General features: G+C 45.1%; 1 protein-coding gene across 2 annotated transcripts in view; it reads right to left on the reverse strand.

Moving 5' to 3' along the window:
- The window catches only part of LOC112113464 (regulator of G-protein signaling 8), a 37,379-nt gene extending 13,930 nt beyond the window's left edge, over window positions 1-23,449 (reverse strand). The window contains exons 1-4 of one of the 2 annotated variants that reach the window (XM_024209753.2): window positions 23,342-23,449; window positions 15,032-15,090; window positions 10,884-10,985; window positions 10,063-10,127 (exon numbers count right to left, since the gene is read on the reverse strand). In XM_024209753.2, coding sequence (XP_024065521.2) covers window positions 10,063-10,127; window positions 10,884-10,985; window positions 15,032-15,090; window positions 23,342-23,449 — 334 coding nt within the window. Of the gene's footprint in view, window positions 1-10,062; window positions 10,128-10,883; window positions 10,986-12,915; window positions 12,942-15,031; window positions 15,091-23,341 lie in introns of those variants that run through there. The other variant, XM_024209754.2, reaches the window with a different exon arrangement.
- Window positions 23,450-25,206: the final 1,757 nt, after the last annotated feature.

A 25,206-nucleotide genomic window follows, 5' to 3' on the forward strand; every position in this document is an offset into this window, starting at 1 on the left:
CCCCCCCCCTTGCCTGCAGGAGGTCAGCGCCAGCCAGCAGGCGCACCGCTTTTTGAAAACATGTTGAGGGGAAGCGGCTGCTTCCCCTGCACCCCACTAGCTACGCTACTGCCTCTCTCCCCTCCTTTCCTTCTGCTCTCCTCCCCGCACTCTCTCTCTCTTCTGTCTATTCCTTCTTCTCTCTTTGTTGCCACGCCCCTCCCCTCTTTCTCTCATGGCCTTATGCAGGAGAGACTTCAAACCAAAGGGCCCCCTTGCTGTATGGAGTGCCACTGCTAACTTGCACTCACTCATAAGAGGCCGATCCCCTCCTGACTTCCCACATGCTTCTGTCTCCTCCATGCATGAGCTCTCTGTATGTGGAGAAAGCCCTTCTTTAGATCATTCTGAGTTGTTTGTGAGGCTGGAGGTGATGGAGGAGGGAGCATCAGAGGACTTTCTTGGGAGGGACTTCAAAACCCAGGGCTGCCCTGCTCCATCTCCCTTTTTCCTTCAGCCTCTGGCTGATTTCCACCACTTACGTTCTCTCAGTGTGTGGCCGATATAAGGTGTGCCTCTGTCATTCTCCCCACGGGTACTCAGAGTTTTGAGGCACCTCACCACCACCTGCCCTTAGTGTGAAGCTCTTTTGCCTGATGCCTGATGCCTGCTGTAGCTCAGCTCCTTGAAACCAACAGCCTCTGGCCATAGACAAGCACCAATTTCTAGGTCTCCACAGATCTGGCCCTCTCTATGCAGGCTAGCGATAGACACACACCAGCTCCTGAGCCCCTCGGCCAGCATCCCCCTCTGCTTCTAGCTCCTGTCACTGGACACTCTCAGAAATTGCCAGGTGAGCTGTCCCTGGAGGGACAGCTCACACACAGCGTGACTGGAACCACTCAGGATCAAATTCTTTAGGACAGCTCAGCCCTGTAGTCCATTGATAGTGAAAACACATACCTTTATTTACAAAGATTAAGATTGAAGAGAGAGTGAGCAAGGATAATAAAAACAGGTTACACATAAAACATGCTTCTTAGAGTCTAAACTTAACTCTAACAGGCTAAAATCCTTGTCTAAGCAATTTCTCACCTAAGGCCTCCCAGCATCATTAGCCCAACATGGCCAGGATCCAAATTTTATGAATACAAAAAGTGCTGTCCTTTTAGCTTCCTCAGTGAAGGATAAGAAAGGCATCCTTTCCCCCTCCTCTTTTAGTCCAGTCAACTTTGAAGTGCACTCCCATATAAGACTCTTCTCCCCTGTTGCTGGTGTGCTCCCCCTGTTTGTTTCATATCTCCTCCATCAACCTGTCTTTCCTGTTGATTTCACGTGCAAATAGGATTTCCATTGTGTTGGCTTAATTTACATGTGACAGAGAGATACACATCTTATCTCCTCTCTGGAAAATAACTATTTGTCAGCTCTTCCTGGTTACGTAGTTTAAAACATATTTTAGAAGGTACACATAACTCCTTGCACAGCCACCGTACATACATCTCTCAGTGCTTATGATGACCACTATGATATAAGCTTTAATTGGATACCTCACACAACAGTCTTCATCGATAAATACTGTGGCAGCAATTTTGTTACATGTAGTGAGTGTGTCAGGTCTGATAGGAGTTGCTGTTACAGAACATTGAACCCTTTGCCAGTTGGCATTGAGGGCACAGCCTGTGAGAGTGAACAACAGATTACTGTGCACTGTAAGATAGCTTCCACACTGTAATGCTGCCCTGCAGCTTAGGATAGGAAGGGAAGAAGGGAATTGGAGAAGAGTACCGGAACTAACTGAAGTGCAAGGGTGGATTTAGGTCAATAGAATGTTGTTCCCTGAGTTGTAATTTGGCCTGGATGCTGAGTTTAAGACCTGCACACTCATGAAGAGAATCAGGGAAGCGTTACTTACCCAGGGCCGGCTCTAGGTTTTTTGCCGCCCCAAGCAAAAAAAATTTTGGCTGCCCCCCACCCCAGCCCTGGGCCCCCCCCCGCTCCTTGCTGCCCCAGCCCTGGGCTCTTTCCCGCAACCTGCACCCTCCTGCTGTCCCAGCCCTGGGTCACTGGTAACTCGCTCCCAGGGCGGGTCATTCAGCAGGAATTTTGGATGTGCACAGAACACAGACAGGATTGGTTCCCATATGGTTACAGAACTGCAGTAAAGGAGAACAACTTTCAGCTTGTGTGATTGGAGGATGTCTGGATGCATATTATAAGACTGTCCTACATAAATGAGGAAAAGTTGAGGTGCCTTTATTATTCTTTTGTTCCACTCTTTGTTTCTATAGGGAATTTGCCAATGCAATCACTGTCTTCCTTTTAAACAAATAAAACTAAAAAAAAAAAAAGCAATGGCTGTTGAAAATAGCAATTCCAGTCCTAATAACCACTGGGAAGCATTGCTTGCTCAATTTTATCCTACTTTTTCTACAGCAAGTTACAGTGGATCAGTATATTTGATTTGGGAGAAATGAAGTAACAGCTGCCCAAATTGAGCTTGAGCACTCCTGAATTTTGAGGGTATTCAAATCTGGAAGGCAGGTGCTAGATTCCCTTTCTGAATATTAGCTATATCTGGAAAGGAAAAGTCAATTTCTGCTTCCATGGCTCAGAAGTGGAAATCCTCCTACATGCCTGGTACTGTATCTAAAGCTGCCCAGGTCCTCTAGCAGAGCCTCCCCTCCCTTACTTTTCATTTTAAATTCTAGTGGGAGCCACGTACCTCCCTTGCTAGGCTTCAGATAGAGAGGTGCACTGTCCCTTTAGTCCACCCAATTCCTTCTTTGGGGCTTCAAGGTGAGGTCATACCAGTATCCCTAATCCAGTCTGGGGAAGTTTTCTGAAGGGAATATCTGGGGCAAAGCCTTCTACTCCTTGGGCTGGGCACACTTGTCCCCCACTCACAGTGCCACCCCGTTCTAGCAGCCAGCTCTCCATTCACAGCAAGCTGCAGCATGGCTCAGCTACCTCACTCCCTCCCCCTCCCTTTCCTGTTGATAGCTGCCAAGGGATTGCTGGGAAATGTAGTTCTTTCCCTGCTCCAGGGCTGGCTCTATAGGCAGGGAGCTAGGCAAGGAACTACAGCTCCCAGGGTCCCATGGGTTCTCCGCTTCTGCAGCGTTGCGAGAGGGGAGGAAGTGAGTTTAAAAAAAAAAAAAAAAGGATGGCCAGAATGCTGCCCCCTGCAAATGTGCTGCCCCAAGCACCTGCTTGTTTTGCTGGTGCCTAGAGCCAGCCCTGTACTTACCACAGGAGGTCAATATCTTTGTTTCAAAGCACTTCTCACCCAAATGAAGGGACTCTGGCAGCACAGTACCCCCAGGACTATGTCAAGTTCAGTATTGACTTGAACAGAAAACCATCATCTACTGAGTATCAAATAAAGAAGCACGGAATAGCTAGGAAGTGTGATCTATAAACTACATATCATAGATAAAGTGCAGAAAAAAGAGCAGCACAGGGAGTCTTCAGATGGCACAGCACGGTGCATCCTTAGAATATACAGACCACAGTCTCCAAGGTTATGGCACTTTAAGAAGGTAGAGGTGTACTTATTTAGGGGTGTGATCCTTTAAAATAGTTCTAGTAAATTTATTCAGGCATCTGTCCTCAAAAAAGGAGCTTTGGGTGTAGGGATCACCTGAAACCAAACGGGGAAGCAATTACTGTTGGAGCAGACCTAATGAAGACACTGCAAAGAATTCCTCTCATAGGGGGAAAGCATCAAAGCCCATAAGAGGAGCAGATCTGGAAGGAATTTGCAAATCTGTGAGAGCAGAGCAGGGCCGTCCTTAAGCATACGCATATGCGGCTGCGTAGGGCACCCGAAAATTTGGGGCACCACCGGGACCATAGGCACCAACTTCTCATCTTGTGGGAAGGTGCTCGAGTCGACACCACCCTTCTGTTCCAGGCCCCACCCCCACTTCACCCAAGCCTCCACTCTGCCCCGCCTCTTCCCACCCCTACTCCACCCCTGCCCCACCTCCTCCCCCAAGTGCGCCCCGTCCCCGCTCCGCTCCCCTCCCTCCCGGAGCTTGAACGCCGCAAATCAGCTGTTCGTGGCACTCTGGAAGCACTTAGAGGGCGGGGAGGAGTTGGTAAGCATGGGGCTGCTGGCACGTGAGAGGCACAGGGGGAGGGGGGAAGGGTGGGAGCTTGGCACAGGTGGGTGCTCTGCACCCACTAAATTTTCCCCATGGGTGCTCCAGCCCCGGAGCACCCACCCACGGAGTCCACACCTATGACCAGGACAGCAGGTAAGAGCGGGTCGGCTCCCGCACACCCAGAGTGCACTGCAGTCTCCTTACTAGGCAGAAGGCAGGGGCCATATTCACAGAACCGAATGCACCAGCATAGGGGCACCAATTGTGCCGGCATAGGGGCAGTATAGGAGCACCAGTATTCACAGAGCCGAATGCGGTGGCGTAGGGGCACCAGTTTAATAATACTGTGTAGGGCCCCATAAATCCTAAGAACGGCCCTGGAGCAGAGCAACAAAAGGCTAGTCCATTCTCCTTTCACTCTTACCCCATGAACACAAGCCAGGTCCCAAAGTCATTACTTGGGTTTTACTCACTTCTTGTTTGGCCATGATTCCCATTGACTTCAGAGGGAGTTTAGCCTCAGCCTTACTAAGGACTTCAGTTTATGTCCCTGTGTACCTGCTCCACCTTCATGCTGATCCCTAGAGCAGTAAAGTGCACTGGGGATCTTGGGGAGGGATTGTGCTACATACACTTATTTCCCAGATAATTATCTTTTTCCGAGATCCTCCTGGGGTGCTAAGGCTCCCCCTGTGCTCCCAACACAGGGGATGTGCCTAAAAGTATAATCTAGCCCTGTATGCTTTAAGTAATTATCATATTTGGCACTTATGTGTAGTGTGTCACTGATTTACAGTGCTGTACAAACATTGATGCATCCCCACAATTCATCTGTGAACTACGTAAGTATTATTACTTTCCTTGTATAGATGGGGGCAGTAAACCAGGCTGGTTCATGGATTTTCCCAAGGTCAGTAACAGAGCTGTAGTTAGAACTCAAGAGTTCCTCACAACCAACATTGTGTTCTTTCCCTTAGAACATGGAGAGTAGATAGACTAGAGCAATAAGGGTTGAAAAGAAGGAGCTCTGCAGGCTAGTAAATGATGAGTGGCAACTAAGGAAGGCCTCAACATCTTGAGAAGATCCAAGACTAAGGGCTTAAATCATTCAGGCAGACAGTTTAATCCCCAGGAATCTAGCCAATGCTGGAATGCAAAGGTTAATGATTATTTATGTAGTGTTTGTATTTCATGCCATAGATGTGATTGGCACTTACCCTAGGAAACAAAGACATAGGCTGAGATTTTTAAAGATATATAGGTGTTACTGCACTTAGCATTGCAATGCCTATGTTTCATTTTCAAAAGGAATTTAGACACTTAGGGGTCTAAATACTGCCCAGCTGATGCTGAATGAGGTGGGGGTACAGGAACATTTCTAATCCTAGTATCATTTTGATGAATTTTAGTCTCATGTCAGTAGCACAATGCTGGTACAGTGCTGTCCTGGCTCAAAAAGAGCCAGAAGGAAATGGGAATCTGTGGGAAGAAGGACAAAGAGTGATCAAGAAAAGGCAGAAGAAGGATAATATATGTCAGAAGAGCACAGAGATCACACAATACGGAGGAGGGAAAAATAACCGTCACAAAACTAAAAAGGAAACATACATGAAGGTTTTTCCATGTCTCTTTGTTGAAAACAGATTGAGGGTTTAAGGACAGTTTGTCCTGCTGGATATTGGACAAATGACAAGCCACGTGTCCAGCCCCGTGAGAGATGCAGAACAAGATGCGCCATTGCTTGCATCTCCGCCGGCATACTGTCAAAAGGAATCTCCATCTGGCTGGCCAGACCATGTCTCCTGGGCATGAGATACAGAGAGAGGCTACTCTTCTGTCACTTACTGCACACACACTCTCCAGGCCAGACTGAGCTCCCGTCTCGTGGGAGTCATCATTAACCTTAATGGCATGAACTGGGAAAAGATGTTCAAAAACAACTCATTAAAGTCACTTCCTGGTAAATGTACTAAAAGCATGTCGCATAGATTACAGAATCCTCTTCTCATGCTACCACTCTTCCCTGAGGTTTTTCCCTCACTACTTGCTTTTAGAAAATGAAAATTTGACATTATTGTACACTGTGCAGAGCTCTCTGTCCTGTCCCTGGCAAACAAGGAGTTAATAGCAACTCAGGTGCTCCAGGGAGGGGCCATAGGAGCAGTTGCTCCTGGCTTGAGAAGGTTGAGACTGCCTGGGAGAAGGTTGTTCCCTGGGCCAGTGCAGCCCCAAACCAAGGGAATATTTGTGCATTATGTTTTGAGGTTTTTCTGTGATGGGGAGAGAAAGCTCTTGCTGCAAAAGGGCAGCTGACTGGCTGATCCTGTGCTTCTGAACTGCTCTGCGTCTCCAGCAGGTAGATACGCGGCATTAAGTTGTTTACCTGAAAGTATCAACAAAATTAAGACTTCAGCCACTCTTAACCGGTTGGCATTAGTTCCTTTAAAGCAGTGTTAGAATGACAGAGGGGGAGTCGCACATTTTATCCCCAGATGCCTGCTGCAGAGCTGTGTGTGATTGGAAGCACATGAGTTGTGCTGCCTCCCTTATTCCTGATCACTTACCAGTGTCGATGCTGATGTATTTTTATATGATCTGCAGACTAGACAGTTGGAATCATTCCATTTCCTTTATCCAGTAGGGCATTGCCCATCCTGGGAGTCCCTAGAGACATGGGACTAATTCATTGGTGACCTATGACCCCTTTGTAACAGCATAGCTGGCCTAAAAGGGCTTCCGAGTAGCCAGAAGCTCTCTTCCCTGCCAGGAATACCCCTGGTGCAATTGAACTCCCCAGCATGTGCAGAGATGACACCACTGGTTCTATAACCCCATGAGAGCCCCCAGTGCAGGAATACAGGGCAGGAGGGGGTATGGCTCAGTGTTTCAATGCCGTGGGTTTTCCTAAGATGCTGCAAGTCCCATAGGGGCCACGGCAGCCAGGACACAAGGTAAGATACCCTTTAGGGCTGCCCTAACCTACACTGGGGGGCTGCATGGCAGCAACCCCAGGATAGGAAAAGCACAAGCCAGCTTCCCCTCAGTCCCTGTGGTAGCCTCCATGCTGGTGCAGAGATGAATCATGTCCAGAATGAGAACGCTGCATATTATTTAAGAAAATAATATGATTCCTGGTCAAGATTGCAATCAGAGAGACCCCCCCAAAGAGAGGGGTTCTGAGTAGAGATTGTGGGGGAGGGTAGGAGAGAGTAAGAGCAATGGATCTCCTTAAGTTCTGGTATCATTCTGGAACCAGATTTTGTTGGAAACATAACACCTTTTATCTAAGGTCCTCCTAGACTCCACTCAAGAGATCCTCTCCTGGAAGTATTATGTCGAGATTAAACGTTACTATAAAGTTCACTAAAGCGATGCAGGCAGCAGCCTCTCATATTTCAGTGGATATTTTACAAAGGTAAATGACCTGATATTACACACAGAGACTGCATGATGCTCTGTTAGAGGCCTTTTTGGAATGTCTCCACCTGCAGCCTCTTTGTAGTCTCATTGTATGTAGCAACAAGAGGTTCAGAAGTTCCAAAAAAGAATACTGACTCTCTATGTACAGTGTCAACCTCCTTACCTTGGCAATACCCACTGAATTGTTATGAAGGTCTCAAGATTGTATCACTTTAGTAACATTTAATTCCGCCCTTTGATCTGAGAAATACCTCCCTGCTTCCTTCCATTCCCACCAGTATATCCCTGGAGGGACAGCTTTGAATTGGCTCCCCTCTGTCATTCAATTCCTGAGCACTGTCTATGCCATAACACACCATTACATCATGGAATTGTTTGGTCTGAAGAGGCCCAAAACCTCATTCCAGGTTTATCTTTGACTGTGGCAGGTGAAAATTGTGAGCCAACAACGTTATTCCAAGTGAATTAGCAAACCATAACTAATTCTTAACCCCTCTGAAGTTTACATAGGAGTTTCCATTCCAAAACAGACCAGTGGTCTATCTAGTGAAGCAATGCCAGATGTTTCAGAGAAAATGTGATACCTGCATAACACTATAAAGCAAAGGGAAAATTTCTTTCTGAGCCCAGCTGGTGATCAGCTTATGCCCCAGAGCATGAGCTGATATTACGCTAGCAAACACTGTTCACACAGGCAGTCATAAGGAAATTTGACTGATATAGTTCTCTCCTTTTTTGCCACTTGCTGTAGGCGCTTAGCTGAAAATGTTCACTGGGGATAGTCACACAGAAATGCTAGAGTAGATACAGGACTTCTTTATCTGTCTGACATTAGCACAATGTTTGTTCAAGTGTGCTACTTAATGGGGGGGGAAATGCAGATAACTGAAGCTTTGTTCTGCTTCCACAATGAATCTTAGGCAATTCCATTGCCTTTTTAATGCAGTTATGAAAATGAAAATACCTACAATGACTACCACAAGATAATCCCTTTCACTCAAAGGTCTGTGGGCCAAGCACAGCTCTTGTTTACATGGGTGTAACTCTAGAGTAACACAGTTGCCTTCAATGGAGTTTCTTCAGATTTGCATCAGTTTTACTGAGAGCAGGTTTTGACCCTCCCACTAGCAATTCCAGAGGCTTCAGGTACAAAACAGAATGTAGAGTATTCCCTGGAAAGGAGGGTTATTAAATTACTGATATTTCACTATTCACTGGGTAACTCTACAGGGGCCATTATTAGAAACGCAGCTTTTGTCATCACACACCATATAGTTGCCACAATGACTTCCTATTCTAGATATGGGAGAAAGCTGGTGTCTCAGCTACCTGTGTGGTAGCTGCTAATAAATGCTGACATTTTTATGGTGGCCACTGTATGATGTTCTAAGGCTGGAGTCACATCAACCAGCTAAAAAGGAAACTATTTCTATAATTTCACCACATATAACCTTATCTACTTAGCTTTTGTAACAGAAGCTTACTCTTGTATGCTACATGCCTTACCTTTCTTAATATCCTAACTTATGCTCAGGGTAACATAGGACTCTGACAAAATTAGAGATGGGCAAAAAAAATTGGATATTGACAAAAGTTTTCCATGATATTTTGTGTTTTGACCAAAGTTAAAAGTTGAATATTTTCCCTCTAGCTGCAAAAGCAATATTCTCAGTGAATTATTGCTGGTGAAATAATACAGCATCTTTTCATCCATGGATCTCAAAGTAGTTTACAGTCACCAATTCATTCCCAACCGAAAACACTGGGGTTTCAATGGGGCTCAGGAAAAAAAAAAGTCAGTGTAAACCCCTTAAGGAGCCCAGCCCATTCCCTCCTGAAATATAAGCCTTCACCGCACACTCTCACCCCTCTTAGTTTACACTGCTCACACAATCTCAGTTTGCCCCCTTGTTTCATTCTGTAATGGAAATATGCTATTGGATATACACTGCTTAGTTTAATATGTTGTTTGTTAAAGGTGTAGAAAAGATTTTGAAAGGATGCAGTCCCAGGTTACATTCCATGATATCAGAATTCCATAGCTTCCCAGTAGGATGCGTTGGTGGAGCAGAATAATATTTTTATAAAGAGAATTGGAATGACTGATCTGTTTAGTGGTATGAAGTGTGATGATTACATGGTTTTGTATAGTTTGTGTTTGTAGAACATTCAGACATGTATGTTTAACTATAGGTTATACCTTGTAACAACTAAAATATGTCATTTTTGTAGTGAGCAAAGCTATATGCTCGAATGTTCAAAGTCACATAGGGGATTTGAATGCCCATTGGATTTCCCATTAACATTAATGGAAATTGGGCAGCCAGATCCCCCAGGCGGGTTTGAAAATTTCAGCCACAGTGTATGTTAGTGTTATAGTACACACTCCCTCCCAGCATGTTCTTGTGATATTGCCCTAATTATGGATGGTTAAGTTAGACAGTTATGTGGAGATCCACTGAGGGTCCTTGTGCCATCTAATACGATTCTTCACATTTGAACTACAGTAAATATTTGTGAAAGAGGATGGAGGTAGAATGTGATTTCTACTCACATTTATGGGACAAGAGACTGTCAAAAGAATCTGCCCATCTTGTGGTTTCTTCCGTTGATAATCTTCTAAAAGAAAGGAAATGACAATCACACATAGTCTATTACAGACAGCCTTCTGGTGCAACTTGCCTGGGAAGGGCTGGACAAGACACCAGATCTTTTAGACCAGGACTTTGTATCAACCAAAGTAAAGACAATCACTGACGAATTAATCCCAATTTTTACACAAGTCCTAGTGCATGCTGATACAGGACACTTTGGGGTGTGGGGGTTTAGTTGTTTTAGCTAGACCTTAACGCAAGCTGGATACATTCAATAAAGCTGTTTGTTCTTGACTTTAATAATGAGACATAGCATATCAGTTAAATGTTTCCAGTATTGTAGAGCATAATAGTGCTATGGATTGAAGAAGCTGATCACCTGTTATGCAGAGGTGACTGCTCATATTTAGACTTGTAATAACAATGGGCCAAATTCTGTCCTCAGATAAATGCACACAACTCCCATTTGTATCAGGGAGGTGGTATGCACGTTCTATCTGAGAATTTGCCCCAATGTATCCATGATGCAAGTATTTTCTAACAGAGCTGGTGCTGTTTCAAGTTCCTTGGGTTTCTGTCTTCCTTTCGGGACAAGCAGATCTCCAAAGATTTGGGGATTTTTCATTGCTTGCTCTCAAAAGATTAAATTAATTATTTTTCAGGGATGTTCAGTGCTAAAACCAATTCCAGTTGCAGGGATTGGGGTTCAAAGCTTACAAAGTACAATGAAAGGAAGGAAATACAACTAGAAAGGGAAGGAGAATGGTGCATCTATACTCACTTCAAAGCCCGGTTGGGCTTATCCGGAAGAATGGCTGTGAAATCATTATATGAGTCTGATTTGTGAGACAGGCATCCAAGGCGAGTTCTCATCCCTCTGTTCCTGTAATCAATAGGGGATAGGGGTGCAGGTAGGGGAGAACCAGAGAAGGTGACAATTACAAGGCTAGCCAGAGTTGTACAATGCAAGATCTCAGTGACTTTGTATCTAATGAGGCCCCCATGCAGGGGTTCTGAGGGTTTAGCCAAACATCTTCAATGAAAGCTGAGAGATATCTAGGATGGTTTTTTGTTTGGGCAGATAGGACTAAAATATCAGAGCAGAGTCTCCAGTAATTAAAGCCCTTGCTTTGTAGCTCACAAGTCAGTAGGAGGTCAGAATGGTGAATCGGTGTGAAAGGCCACAAGCTTGGAATGGTTTCTTGTGGCGCTCTTCTCTGGATGATAGAAAGGAGAACTGGGCAGCTGTGCCAGAAATCAGTCACCACTTTTCACCAGTGCAAATGGCACAAATACCATGAGTACTTGCAATTAGGGGGGCATAAAGGATCAGAGGGAGCAGGTGGGCTCTGCAAATGACCCTCTAATACAGAATCATAAAGGCCTGGCAGGATTCTGGATGGAATCTGTAAATTCAGAGTGACCAAGACTAGTGGACTAGAGATAAATTTCATCCACTACAGATTTATCTGTGCAAGGATTCACTCTATCATTTACTCTCTAAAACATGTTCCACAGATTTCACCCCTTCCCACCTCGTAACCATTCCCAGCCATCCAGTGGGATAGGAGACACGTGCACAACATACAATTATTACATAACAATCTGACTGGGAAAACTTGGGTGCAGAGGCATCAAACAGGAAGGTGAGAGCAATTGCCACTGTACAGGAACAGTACTATTTTGGCACTGTCCCCTCTCAAACAAATAAATATTGGTTAATAGTTTTACAACAGGGTTTGAAAGAGCAAGAAATGCATAATCCATTACTCCCCTCTCCAACCTGAAAAGCATCTCGGCTAATGGATTCTCCCAGCACTAAATAAGAGCACCTTCTCCTGGGGATGAGAATTGGAGAATTCAATAATTCAGCCCACAATCTTCCACTACTGGACCCAACCCTGACCTGGAAAGATCCTCTTCTTTTAACTCTTCTGCAAAACAGGCTGATAAAGCTTTCCGTGACTGCAGAGGGAAGCACAACATTCTTCCATTCCATATATAATATTTTTTCTGAATACATTGGTGCTAGTCCCTGAGCCAATTTGCATCGTGCCTACCTTTTTTCTTTCTTTATCACACTCAGATAGTTCCTATTATGCATGTTTAATATAGTTTTAGAGCAAATTAAATATTAATTGAATGCAATGCTTATCTCCCTGGCACAATATGGACAGCTGGTAGCATTAGCTATTGCAAAATATTGAGATCCTTAGTTACAGGCATTGTTGGACGACATCAAAACACGGACATGTGACCAAAGATCTCAGGACAAAATTCCACAAGGACTCTAAACATTGATGCAGAAACATTCCCTGTAAAATGCCATCACTCAACTATGTTGAGGACTCCGATGCTATTTCATTCAGACCCTCTTGTTGAGTCTAATCTATAAGCTTTTTGATGCTTTTTTCTCCAGATACCCCCAACCTTCATCCTTCCTGCAATGCCTGTTCCAGCAGACTCTGTGAAAGGCTCATGAATTGCTCAGCAGAGGTGCGACACGCATTACCGCAATGCTGGTTAAATTTCTCTGATGTCTGAGATCAAGGGACTGCAGCAGGGAATAACAGTACATGAAAGACAGAGATGCTGCTGCAAAAGGAGGATCTCATTTTTGATGGAATATTGAGCCTAAGGTTTTGACTTCCAAGGAAGGACACAGGAGGGGAAGCAAGGAAATGGAATCCATGGGAAATGGAGAGGCAAAGGAAGGGAAGAGGTACATTGGAATGAGCTTAAAGGCTTATCAGACAAGGGAGAGGGTAACAGGGTGGGAAGGGGTGAAGAATGGATCATTTCTTTTCAGTTACCTCCATGGAATCAGTAAGGCATCCATGCAGGCATTCGGTTACAGTTAACCCTTTAATTGGCTGGCTTGTAGGGCGGTCAGTGCTGTTTGCAGGAGATAAGACAGCAGGGAGGAGGGATTTACTGTTTCATGTCCTGTCCCTTAAAATCAAAAAATCCTCTGTAAAAGGAGGGACAGCTGTTCTCAACCCATTTAATTCTCTTGCCTCCTAGAAGGGAATGTTGGATTTTCAGTGAAAACCATTCAGAGTTGAGGGTTGGTCATAGCAGGAATTTCCACCTCTCCTTTAATCCCCAGAACTAAGGTTCAAGTCCAGCTTCAGGTCTAAGTGAAGTGAGTTTAGTGGTCTCAGCTCACCACTGAATGGCAGGAGTTGACATAACAGTACATGTCATTCAACACAATTGGTAGTCTTTGCTCAATGGGCTCAGCTCAGGACTAAACTGGCTAAGACCAAACTACTTCTTGCCCCTGTCATCCCTCCAGGTCATGGTTGATGTTACTAACCAGGCATCATGGAAAAGCTGGCACTGCAACTAACCTGTAAATAAAATAACACGAGGACTTCACGCTTCTGTAGGGGCTGGTCCTTTAACCACCACAGGCTCAAACATTCACACACAATATAAAAGCATAATTCCTGATGCATCTAATCATTTGGACTCTTGGAGCCTGTGCAGTCTGTGAATGGCTGAGGAGAAGGAGAAAAGAACCGAGGAAATGGACAACCTTTGGCACAGGGCCAGCTTTTTCCTCTGCCTTGTGACTGAATCTCATTCCAGGGAGGAAGGCCAGGTTCCACCAGGCAGGAAGCTGACGGGACACAGAATAGGTAGATACTGTCTCCCTGGTGCACACCATATAATTGCTTCCTAGTGATCATGGGAGAGGAGAAGCACCTGGTAACCTCCCTATCCTCTTACCCAAAGAAGGCACCCAAGCAGAACAGAATGTCTGCGGAGGAGGGGGGTGCCCACCTTCTTTGGGCCTGAGTAATTCCCAAGGCTACTGCTGCCAAATGCAGCATCCATTTTAAGACCTGATTACGTTAAAAATGCACAAAGCCTCTTCCCCACTAAACTAATGGAGCAGGGATTGCATTACATGCCAGTGAGTGCATTTCCTTAATCCCCACCCTAACAGTCTGCCTTCCACTGTGTTTTAGCTGAAACCAATCCCTATAATTCCCTAAGCCCCTTTGAATTTCCTTATTAACACAACCTCACTCGCATGTGTAACCAAAGCACGTGATCTCCTGGATTCCAGTAGCCAGGATTTTTCTTCCCCGTTGCCATGCTGGCATTGGTCACTGAGGGCAGAGCTGGGCAGCTGCTGGTGCTCCTCTCCCACACAACCCCACACGTTCATGCACTTGAGTTCTACCACGAAAATGCTCTGCACTCTTCTGAGCTCCTGATTTACGACAGTTCCACCCCATCCCCACTGTCCCTCACCATCGTCCACAATGTTCCCTTCCCTCTATCACAGCACCCTTCCTGCTGATGCCACAGCTGACCACTGGTGAACTCTCTGACCAACATATTTCTCTCTTCATTGCTGCAATGACCCAGGATTGGTAATGAGGGCAAACCTGAGGCTCTGGTGATCTCTCTCTTCCCCAGTCTTTTAAACCCACCAGTAATTCTATCTGCTGCAGGTACAGCCAATTGGTTACACCTTGATAAATCCAACCTGTGACTCTGTGAAACTGGTCCCAGTAGGAATCCATCCATGGAACTTTCCCCCACACTCTCACCACACACCCCATCTCTTTTCCCGCCCTATAATAGAACTCCAGTGCAGAGAGGAATTGCCAGCATCTTCCGGTGCATGTTTTGAGGGTGCTATTTGGGGGCAGAAGCTGGGGAATTTGTTCTGATCATGGCACCTAACTTCAGCAAGATGACATTGTAGAGTCACCCCAGGACAAGAATAATGAAGCCATCCCAGGGGAGAAAACTAATAATACTGAGGTTTAAAAAGGAAGAGCAGAGATTTCCAAAGAGACTGCAAGAGATTAAGAACATCCATCAATATACGTAGAAAGCCAGATGAATTGAACATGGATAAGGCATTCCAGACAGACAGATAGACAGAGACAGAGAAAAGATACTCACTGCCTTTGACCTGTCCTCACGGCCTGTGGATCTTTGCCAATTGTGTGATCGGAGAGGCTCTACGGAGAGAATAGAGCAGTCTCTTAAGAGGCAGAAAGTCACACTCAGACACACCTCCCTCTCCCCACTTTCTCCGAGCAGCAGCACAGCTGACAGCAGCTCTCCTATCTGTGTCACATCCAGTAAACACTAAAGCAGCCTAATCCAGGAGACTGAGGCTTGGCTACACTAACACTGCAGAGCCGGCTCACACATCTCATTGGTGGGATTTCAGAATTGCCCACCTGATCAGAACACTTTATTGCATCCTTCATCCTCCTCCTCCTTGTTAACCTGATCACAACTCCCTTAGCTTCTATTACATTAAAATAATCCACCATGTGGCATATTCTGTATATGAGAAATGTTCGCAGGGAGAATTCAGATGGGATTCCCCTGCAAACATTCTCTGTTGTTGTTACCCTGATTAAGTTGAAAAAAAGAACAAAATAAAAAGTTAAAAAAAAAAAAAAACTCCTCTGAGGTTGGGATAGGTTATTGCTTTCAGATCATAGGTCACAGAGCTCTTTCCGCAGACAGCTGCTGACAGAAAAGGTACTGGAGAGTATAATTAAAGAGTCCTGTTGTCATCAGAACCAAATCAAATGTATTAAGAGGCAAGGAAGGCTCCTTATTGGATGTAATGTGATAAATGCAGAGCCAGTAAAAAATCCCCCCTGGCAGGTTACAGATGTGAATTTCCTCTCCATCCTATGAAGACCTGCTGTTATCTCACATTCTCTCATACCACTTCTCACCTGACTTTTACTAACAACCCAAATTCCCTGCCCTCCCACACAGAGCCACCAGTGTCTCACTTTCTGTCTTCTCTCACCTCTTCCTTTGTTACAGATCCAAATTCCCCTCTCTCTTCATATACAGACCTATGGGCTCTTCCATCCTTGTGCCCTCAGGCCTGGACTGGCAGAGGGGATAGACAAGGGGAGGCATTTTCAAAAGCAACTAAGTGACTTGAAAGTCAGTGGCACATGTCCTCCTAAGTCACTTTTTTAAATCCTACGTTAGATGACTTAACAGGTCTTTTTGCCTCTAACTTCTGTGAAGCTATGATGACCTGTTCTTCTCCCACTTCCTTCTATACCACATGCCAACCCTTTAATACAGATCCTAACCAATATTCTCAGAAAAGATGCAAAATGTCTCCCTTGGCCACACAAACATACAGTTACCACTGTTTTACTACTCCCTCCTGCCATTGTCTGGAACTGGTATTCTATCTAAAGCCTCACCAGCCCCTCTTTCTTAGTAAAGACTTTTGGCTTTTTTGTGGCCCCAGCTTGAAGCATATCCTGAGACCACATGTGGTTATATGGGCAGTATCTACTAAGAAAAGATTTATGACTGATACAAAAATTATTTAAGCAAATATCAGAGCAGTACTAACTTTTCTATTCCTTTATAACCTGGAGTTCTCAGGGAAGTGATTTATCTATTCTCAGCTAGTACACAATACTCCAGGCTGATTGATCAGGCCTCAATTTATCAGGAGCCAGAAACTGAATGAACGGGGGTGGGGGTGGGGCTGACATAAGACTTTTGTCATCCAGTGTGAGAGGCTGAGGCTCATAGTGTGCAAATGGTGTTGATAAGGTGAGTGAATTTGTTCAAACTAAATAACAACCAGTATGAGCCTTTGCCCAAATCCAAGCCAAATTCAAAACAATGTTGCAAAGAGCTCAGTGAACGTTTAGCACGTCATTTTCGCTATTCTGTGCTTCTTCCTACTTCTGTCTGAGCTATTGCAATATCATGAGATGTGTTATTTTTTCAATAACAAAAAAGCCAGATCTTGAGGGCTCTTCAACACAACTTCTTGACCAACAAAAAGACCCATTTTGGAAAGTTCAGCTCCAGCATCCAGACTTTTTGACTTTGCTTTCATCTGAATCAAACCAAAGCTCGGAGCCACCAATCCTGGATGTATAATGAATCTGGAGATTGTGGTGTGAGTCTTCCCTCTATTACATCAGGTTTTACATCACGTGAACTCCATTGACATCACCAGTGTAACAGAGTGGAGAATCAAGCCTGTAATTTGCCTTATTGATTCTCCAGGTTAGGGTTGCTAATGCATCCATTTCTTGGGGCGAAGTGGGTTATTGGGCAGCCCCAGAATAACCGTGGAGACTGATATTTCTCTCCATTACTTTCCTGGGTCAGGGTTGAGTTAATCAGGAACACACTAAGTGCACTGGGTTGATAGATGCGCCATGGCAAATGTAATTAAATTGAAGATAAAGAGAATTATATTTTGCAGTGTAATATTTTAGAAAGCCTCTGTGAGGTAGGAGAAGGGTTTATAGCAAATTCCTTCTACAATGGCCCTTGTGTTTTTGTTTTAGCAGACGTACTATGTTGGCTTCTATTTAAAAGCTTTTAATAAAACAGCCATTTAAATATTAAATTTGAATACCATCCAGCATTTTAAATCTCTTTAAGAAATCTTTCACAGCAATTTCCTCATGACCTAACAGCAAATACACAAAACATAAATGTGTGGTATTGAGATGAGGTTATCGGGGAGACTCTATGGACAACACAAAGATCATTGGCCAGGACAGAAGGTAATTTACTGGATCAATAATCTAATCTCTACCATCAAGCTCTTTCCTTCAGGTCCCTCTGCACCTTCTGTAAACTCAAATGTCTCCCTGCTTCCTTTATGTCACTAATGTTTTGCCCATGGCAAACTGACAACATCCCCCAAATTTATTATTGTGAACATACCACTGGTTGTCACCCCCTCGGCATGCCTTTCGCTTGCCCTGCTATGTGAAAACTCTTCTAGAACAACTATGTCCATTGCTTCTCCCATTATCCCAGACTGTGGCTTGAGCCACTGAGCTGCCAAGTGAAAGTGAATAGCCACAGTTGTGAAGAAACGTGCTTCCTACAGAACAGCAGCCTTTGTTTCTGAAACTGCTAGCTGGCCCAGGATTGCAGCTTTGATGGTCTTGTAGTCAGTGGCAGCATCCTCACTCAGGGCCTGATATGTAACTTTTCCCTCTCCTACATTCCTCCTCCCACTGAGTGAGGACAGAGTGGTACTCTGCTCAGAGGTATCACAGAAGGCCTCAAGGATATCATCTGGTCCAATCATAGACAGGGAAGGGATGGCATTCACTGGCATTTTGGAGGGTTTCCTGGGTTAATGAACTTCTTCACTTGGGCTACAGGTACCTGTTTGACTCAAATAATCTCTTGCACCTAGTCATTTAAACATGCTTTTTCCCCCCTTCCGGTTTGGAAGTATGTGTGCATGTGATTTTTTTTTTTTTTTTTTGCTTAAGGGTCCATATGCCTTTGGTTGTCTCTGTTACGGTATGGTTAACTAGCCTCCCTGTTGATTCTAAAGATTTTAAATTCCTCACGTCACTTCTACATTTAAGGTCTTCTCAGTTAGCTTGCTTACGTTATTGAAATCTCCCTTTCTAATGTGTAGTGTCACCATGCTACACTTTTGTACAATCCCTCCCCTGAGGATGTTAAATGTAATTAGACTGTAGGCATTATTATCTAGTGAATAATTACTCCTCTGTCCCCTCTATTGTTTAGGAATAAGTGGCAAGTAGCTTTTCCTATTGTGTGCTCTACAACTAGCTGTTCCAAGAAGCACTTTTTCAAGATGCCAAGAAATTGCTTCCATAAACCTTGTTCCACGGTGACATTTGACCAACTTATATCCAGGGAGCTGAAGTCCCCCATGATTAAATTTTAATTAGTCTTTGTTGCCTCTTTGATCTCTGTAGGAAGAGCTCCCAAGAGCCTGAGGGCTTGCGCTGGAGGAATCGCAGCACTGCCCTGCTGCCCCACACTGGGGCTAGCTGCACACTATTCAGCCTAACTAGGTGAGGCTGCAGCCGTGGGCCCTAATCTGACTTCTGCCATGAGTAATATACAACTGAGAGCTTTGTGCTTGGATGGAGGGCAGGTTAAAAGGAACAAATAGTTTTGACCTGGAGCTAAAACTCTGGAACAGACATACCCTGAGGAAGTGTAATTTTGTTGTTGAATAGCCAGAAGTGATAAGTTACATCAGTTTAGACTCTCTTAGAAACTCTTATTTTGACTCACCTCTGAATCTTGGCGACTGTTTGGATATGTTTGCTTTGACTTTTTTTCCTTTTCTCTGCTTCTCCTGTTTATTTTGCTTTCCCTTCTTCGTCTCTTTTTCCTGCTGTCTCAACCTTTTCTTCCTCCTTTTCTCTCTCTTCCCATCGTTCCCTCCCTATTATACCTCCCTGCCACTCTCTTCTCACTCAGTGCCTTGCCATTTTCAGCTTTGTATCACTGTCCTAAAACCATCTGAATTGGCCACAGGGGGATTCTCCCACTGTAGTGGGGACCTTGGGTGGTGCAGAGATGCCATAATGGCTCCTCTGGCACCCCACCTCCCACATGAGGCTGTTCAAACATACCCAGGAACCAAATTGGCACTTGGGCGGGCCCAGGATCAAGGGACTGCAAACATAGTTTAGTGCACTCTTTAATCCCTCTGCTGGAGTGGTGCTGAGCTCTTCTCAGCCACAGTTCAGAATTAGGGCCCAAGGAACATCTCTAGTGTTAAACATTACAATCTCTCTCAGTATCTGGTGTCTAATATGAGAAGTCCTCCTAGAGATCTCTGTTCAGACAGTGCCATGTTGTTTTGGGGTTAGAGTGAAGCACATTGGGATTGCAGCAAAGGTCACGCTCTTGCAGCCTGAAATTAACCCTCCTGTTGCCAGAACACTAAATAAAAAGGTGATTTATAATATGTGAGAAGGGCCTTGTGAGAAATCCACCAGGTGGGATCTATATTGGTACTATTTTTGACTGGTGTGCATAGCCAAAGTTTGGGGCCCCGAAGCCTGTTTTCACTAGAAGGAGAAACTGATGATAGCGCCACGTATTTTCTTTGGTGCAATTTTGTTTATTTACAAAGATTATACATAAAGTCCTGTTTATTATTATACTATTATATATTATTATTATATTATTAAGATTATACATAAAGTCCCTGAACAAAGCAGGAATCAAACAGTAGGAGAGTTTCTTTGCTTGCTGTTCCAAACCTGCCTTTTCCAGCCAGCACTTTGCACCCCAAAAAAGCCTTGTCTCTTAGATGTCTCATATGGCCACATTACCAGTGCTTCTGTTACTGTCTGCTTAGCTTTCTGGCCACTTCTGTCTCTCCCTGCTCCTGCTCTCACACACGCAGACAAAAACCATTGTGTCAGTCCAAGCCCTAGCCCCTGCATTTAAAAAACCTTAGGGCCGTGTAATAATAATGTGGTTCTGCTTCTCCTTAAGCTTTCCCATGTGCCTGTATTCTGGGTGCTACTTCTGTTTTTTCAGACACTTCTTTACTTTTATTCTGAATGAACGGCAGCACTTTCACCCAATCCATAACGACAAGGTTTAACCCAGCTCACAGCAATACTAACATGGTCAGAAAACATTTGAGGCTCTAGTTTAAAGCTTTGTCATGCTTCTACTCCCTTTAGACCTAGGAGAGAGCGTGAAGCTCAGGTATTGGGCTGGGGAAGGCAGGACAGACATGGGGACCGCATACTGGGTAGGTGTAGGTAGGAGCACTGGAGCTCATCCTGTGCTGGGAAGGGAGGTAAGAGAGCACAGGGCTACAGAGTTCCTTGAAAATTAAAGCTCATGTTAAAAATACAAATATGAGATACTTAAAATATGATCCATAGGTTTGTCTTTCTGTATTCAGCGTGAGAGTGCCAGCTATTTAAATCCTTCCCCTGTGTCAATGACAAAAGCAGCTCCTGGACTGTCTCTGGCATCATGCTGTGATTGATGCAGCAGAACAAATCCCTCTAACTGCTAGATGGCTTCTGACCACAGCCTGTGTGCTCAGGATTCAGTCTCACTGATTCCTCCCGGCAGGCAGAATGAAAAATCAACACTGAGGAAACAAGTAAGGCTCCCTGAGTGGTAACGGCATTTGCATTGGAATGGAGCTGCTGAGATTCCCCTTAAATGTGATGTCTGTACACAGACAATGTGTGTGTGTGAACATGCGTGTGCATTTTGGAGATGATGCTGGTATGTGTGGAGCAGAGATGCTGAAAATATTTATCCTGACATAGGACTGTTCAGTGTCATCTTGGAGTCCTCCCAGCTTTCAGCCTCACTGATGCTGCTGATGGCAGTATCTAAACTGCAACTGGCATGAACCCCTGTAAAATGGGGTTTACCGTGGAAACTCTGACAGACGCTTGCTGGAAATGTACAAGTTATAAGTACAAATTATATGTGGTAGAGCCTACTAGATGAGGGAGCAGAAGCAAAAAATTCTGCACATTTTTACATGTGCTGGGACATCAGATACACATCAGAGAGTGGGGTTTGCTGGACACTGCAGTTAACTTGGTACTTACAGTCTCCCTGAATTGTCTGTAACTGACCTGGAGTTTCCAAGAGAAGAGTATAATTACACTGAACACCTTATAAACTAGCAGGTTCACCAAATACCCATGTTCAGGCTGACACCTGGAGGTTGCAGTTGCATCCCATTACAGGCCCAAGTGATGTGCAATTAGAAATCCATTTAATAGGGATGGCAGCTATGTCCGCATGCTCTTATCAGACCAGTCACCCACAGGACACACAAGCACCATCTATAGAGTGGTTAGGGCTGTTGACCACTCCTCAGAGGTACCAGGTGGCACAGCAGACTAGCTCCCAATCCAGCAAAGGATTTAAGCACATGCTTAACTTTAATGGGTGACTCCCATTATTCAATTTAAGCACATACTTAAGTGCTTTGCTGGATTGGGATCTTAATGTGCCATCTTTCATCTGGGGAGATCGCTGTTCAAACCTGGAATAGGACATAAATGAAATGCGCTAGATGGGCTCATCGTGTTCTCCAGGAGATCTTTTTCCTCATAAAAAAATACCACACCATTCAGCTCAATTCTCTGCTCAGGAGGCTGGACTGGAATAGCAGGAGTATCACAGATCTGGACTGAGGTATACTGGCAGAGCTGTGATTTGCAGGATTCGCATGCATTATTCCAGCCCTAATGATTAAGCACCCACAGCGTTGTGTAGAAAGCTTTCAAAGTAACTGCCCAGGCTATTCCCACTGATTATAAGCCAGCATTATCAGTTTCTGTGTAGGAGAGGCCTTGTGGTGGAAAAAGAAGCATGCTGCAGAGCGGTGGCATGGTGCAGTGAGGGAGGGGCATGGGGTTTCAGTACCAGAACAGCAGGGTTCATATTGGTCAGAACTGAGGTGCATTAGTAGAGCTGTGTGGGCGCCTGGCACTAAAATAACAAGATTAACATGGGTCAGGAGTGAGGTGAATTGATGGGAAGCCATATTGAGAAGCTTGTGTAGACTTCAGTGCTACTGGCCCCTCTTATTTCATGACCATTCTAATTTACCAGATTTCACCCCAAGCACCAAACATAAAACAAAAATATGTAAATTGTTACAGCAGAGTGCACCATGAGTAGTAGTTATCCAACAGCCAGCATGGAGGGTAAAGACAGCCCTCCTGGACTAGCTCTCGCCTGCTCCCCACCCCCAACTCTCTTACCATCTGCACGTTTACACTACATCAAGCGCTTGGCATAGTTCTGTCACCTCCGACACATTCTCCTTTCACTCAAATTAGTTTTATTTTTAATTAACTGAGCAGTGGTGTTAATCACTGGTGTTAGTCACAATGGCATGAATAACTTGGATGCCGAGTATTTAAAAGAAAATATGATCCATCCTTGTAAAAAAAATATGAATGAAACTAAAAATATAGTGAAGACCTCGTAACTATAGCTACCAGGATAAATTATTGTTATTCTAGCAGTGTAAAAAGACCACAGCTACTCCACTTGAAACAGATATCACCTCTAGAACCAGAGTCCCAGCTTCTATATGGGCCCTGACAAGGTTTGGTGAGTCGTGGGTGGGGGGGCTAATCGGAGGGAATACACAGCTCTTGCTGCAATTGCTAATTGGAAACAGTGTCTAGACTTTTTAGGCCATTCATAAGAGGCCACAGAAAGATTAACTACCAACAGAAGCAGTACGGTGACATTAATTGGGGTGACAGTCAAAGCGGATCTTTCCCCCACCCCTTTGCAGGCCCACTGTTCACCACGGGAATTGTTGCTAGAATAAAGAAAAAGTCAACACCAAGGAGATTACATCTGAGCTGAGAACCAAGAGGCCTGTAGCCCTGTCACACAGAGGCCTTTCCCAGAAGCTTTCCTACATAATAATGAACTCCTAGGTCTTACCTGTCTTGTAGCTGTCAGCATGGTGGTGGCTACGTGGTTTTGGCAGGTGCTTGATGGGCATGGCTCGTCGAGGCCCTGAATGACAGGGTCTGCCGCCTCCTGGTACATCGGGGAGTGTGAAGGGCAGCCAGCCTGACCACAGTTATCTCTAGAATAACTGCAGCACCGGGCTACTCTCCTAGCTTCCTAGCTCTGCATCTCATGAAAAGAACAAGAGCTGGTGGAAGGAGGAGGGGGTTATGAAGGAGAGAGAAGGGGGAGAAGAGAGAGAGAGAGGACGCTCTCGCAGATGCATACACACACAGTGGATAGAGACACACAGAGACTTGTGCAGGATGGCACAGCCTGTCTAGCTCTCATTATTCCAGTGCACTGGCTGCTGCCTAAGGCTCACTCCCCAGAATTCACTTGTTTCTGCATACGGTGGTGGGAAAGGGGAGGGGAGAATGATTCCCAGGAGATCACTGGAGGACGGGAAGAAAGGAGGGTTAGAACTTACCTGTTTTTTGGTTTATTAACCTGGGAAGGAAAGGGCTGTGCTAGAGGTGAGAAATAGAGACTGTTGTTATAGGAAACAGTGGGTGGTTGTGCTCATACTTCTAGATTCAGGTTCTCCTGGAGATAAAGCAAACAGAAAGCCTGTGCACAGCTGAAGAACGGGGGATCGGTTAGGGCTACCCTGGCCCCAGAGCCACCAAAGATATGGGCACCCTGAGACAACCAGGAGGGTGTGCTGTGCACACCTGCTGAACCAGGGTCATATAGCTCTCAGCAGCTGCCTATGGTCCCTATTGCCTGGGTCATGCCATAATGGGACCAAAGGGATTGAGTGGGGCAGCATGGAGCAGGATGTATTTCCTCCTCTTCGGCTGCTGCAACAGATAACACCAATCAGCTGTGTGTGTTGCCATCTGTCTGGTCATGGGCTCGATGCTCCTCCAACAATGGTCCCCAAATCCCAGGGATCCTGCCATAATCCTCCCCAGGGAAAGGCACAGATTGCCACCTCTCTGAGTGTTTAGGGTGGGATTTTCAAAGTCCCATTGCAAGTAAGTGGGTCTTGTGCTCCTAGCTCATTTAGGCACTTTTGAAAATCCCACCCTTATTCCTCTTTATTCAGATCTAATGGTGCACTGCCTGGATGGGCTGGATATGGCTTTGGACACTTGGTTTACTCATGAGGATAAAAAGAAATGGGTGAGATGGTTAGGTGTATCACATACTCTCCCGGCAGGGTCCCCCCTCATCCTGTTAGCCACCTGTGCCAAGCTGCCAGGTTGTGCCCTAAATTTTCATAGAGGCGCTTGGGAGTTTAGTTTTCTGGCAGCCATTAATAAAAATCAGTGGTGTGGTGCAATGAAAAACTCAGTGCAAGCTTTGAAAGGTTTCCCGGGTGTCAGTCAATGCACAATCCACCTGTTACACTGAGAGCACACACCACTTCCAGTGCCATTTATATACATATTCATTCGTATGTCTTTGTGATTTGGCTAAGGTCACACAGTAGTCTATATCAGAGCAAAAAATAGGTCTCTCAGCCCTCCTGGGTCACAGTCAAATGCCTTAACCACAAGGCTATCATTGTGCTTCATGCCCTAGATATTCAGCCACAGGAACATGGCTTCATTATGGGTCACTCTGTATGGGAGACATCAGTCTGTATTTCAGTCACAGCAGGCAAACAACACTGGAACAATAATTAACATTTTAAAACAAAACTGGACAGCTCCTGACCCCTGATCGGCAGCTGGGGAGGGCCCTACCTGCAGCAAAAGCAATGTGGATCTGTTGCCCATAGGTGAAGATTTTGGGAGTCCATCCAGGGCTCCACAGCGGGCTCCTTCCTCATTTCCAGGCAGCAGAAT

Source organism: Terrapene carolina, unplaced genomic scaffold (genome assembly GCF_002925995.2).
Source record: "Terrapene carolina triunguis isolate 2854851 unplaced genomic scaffold, T_m_triunguis-2.0 Scaffold210, whole genome shotgun sequence".
NCBI lineage: Eukaryota > Metazoa > Chordata > Testudines > Emydidae > Terrapene > Terrapene triunguis.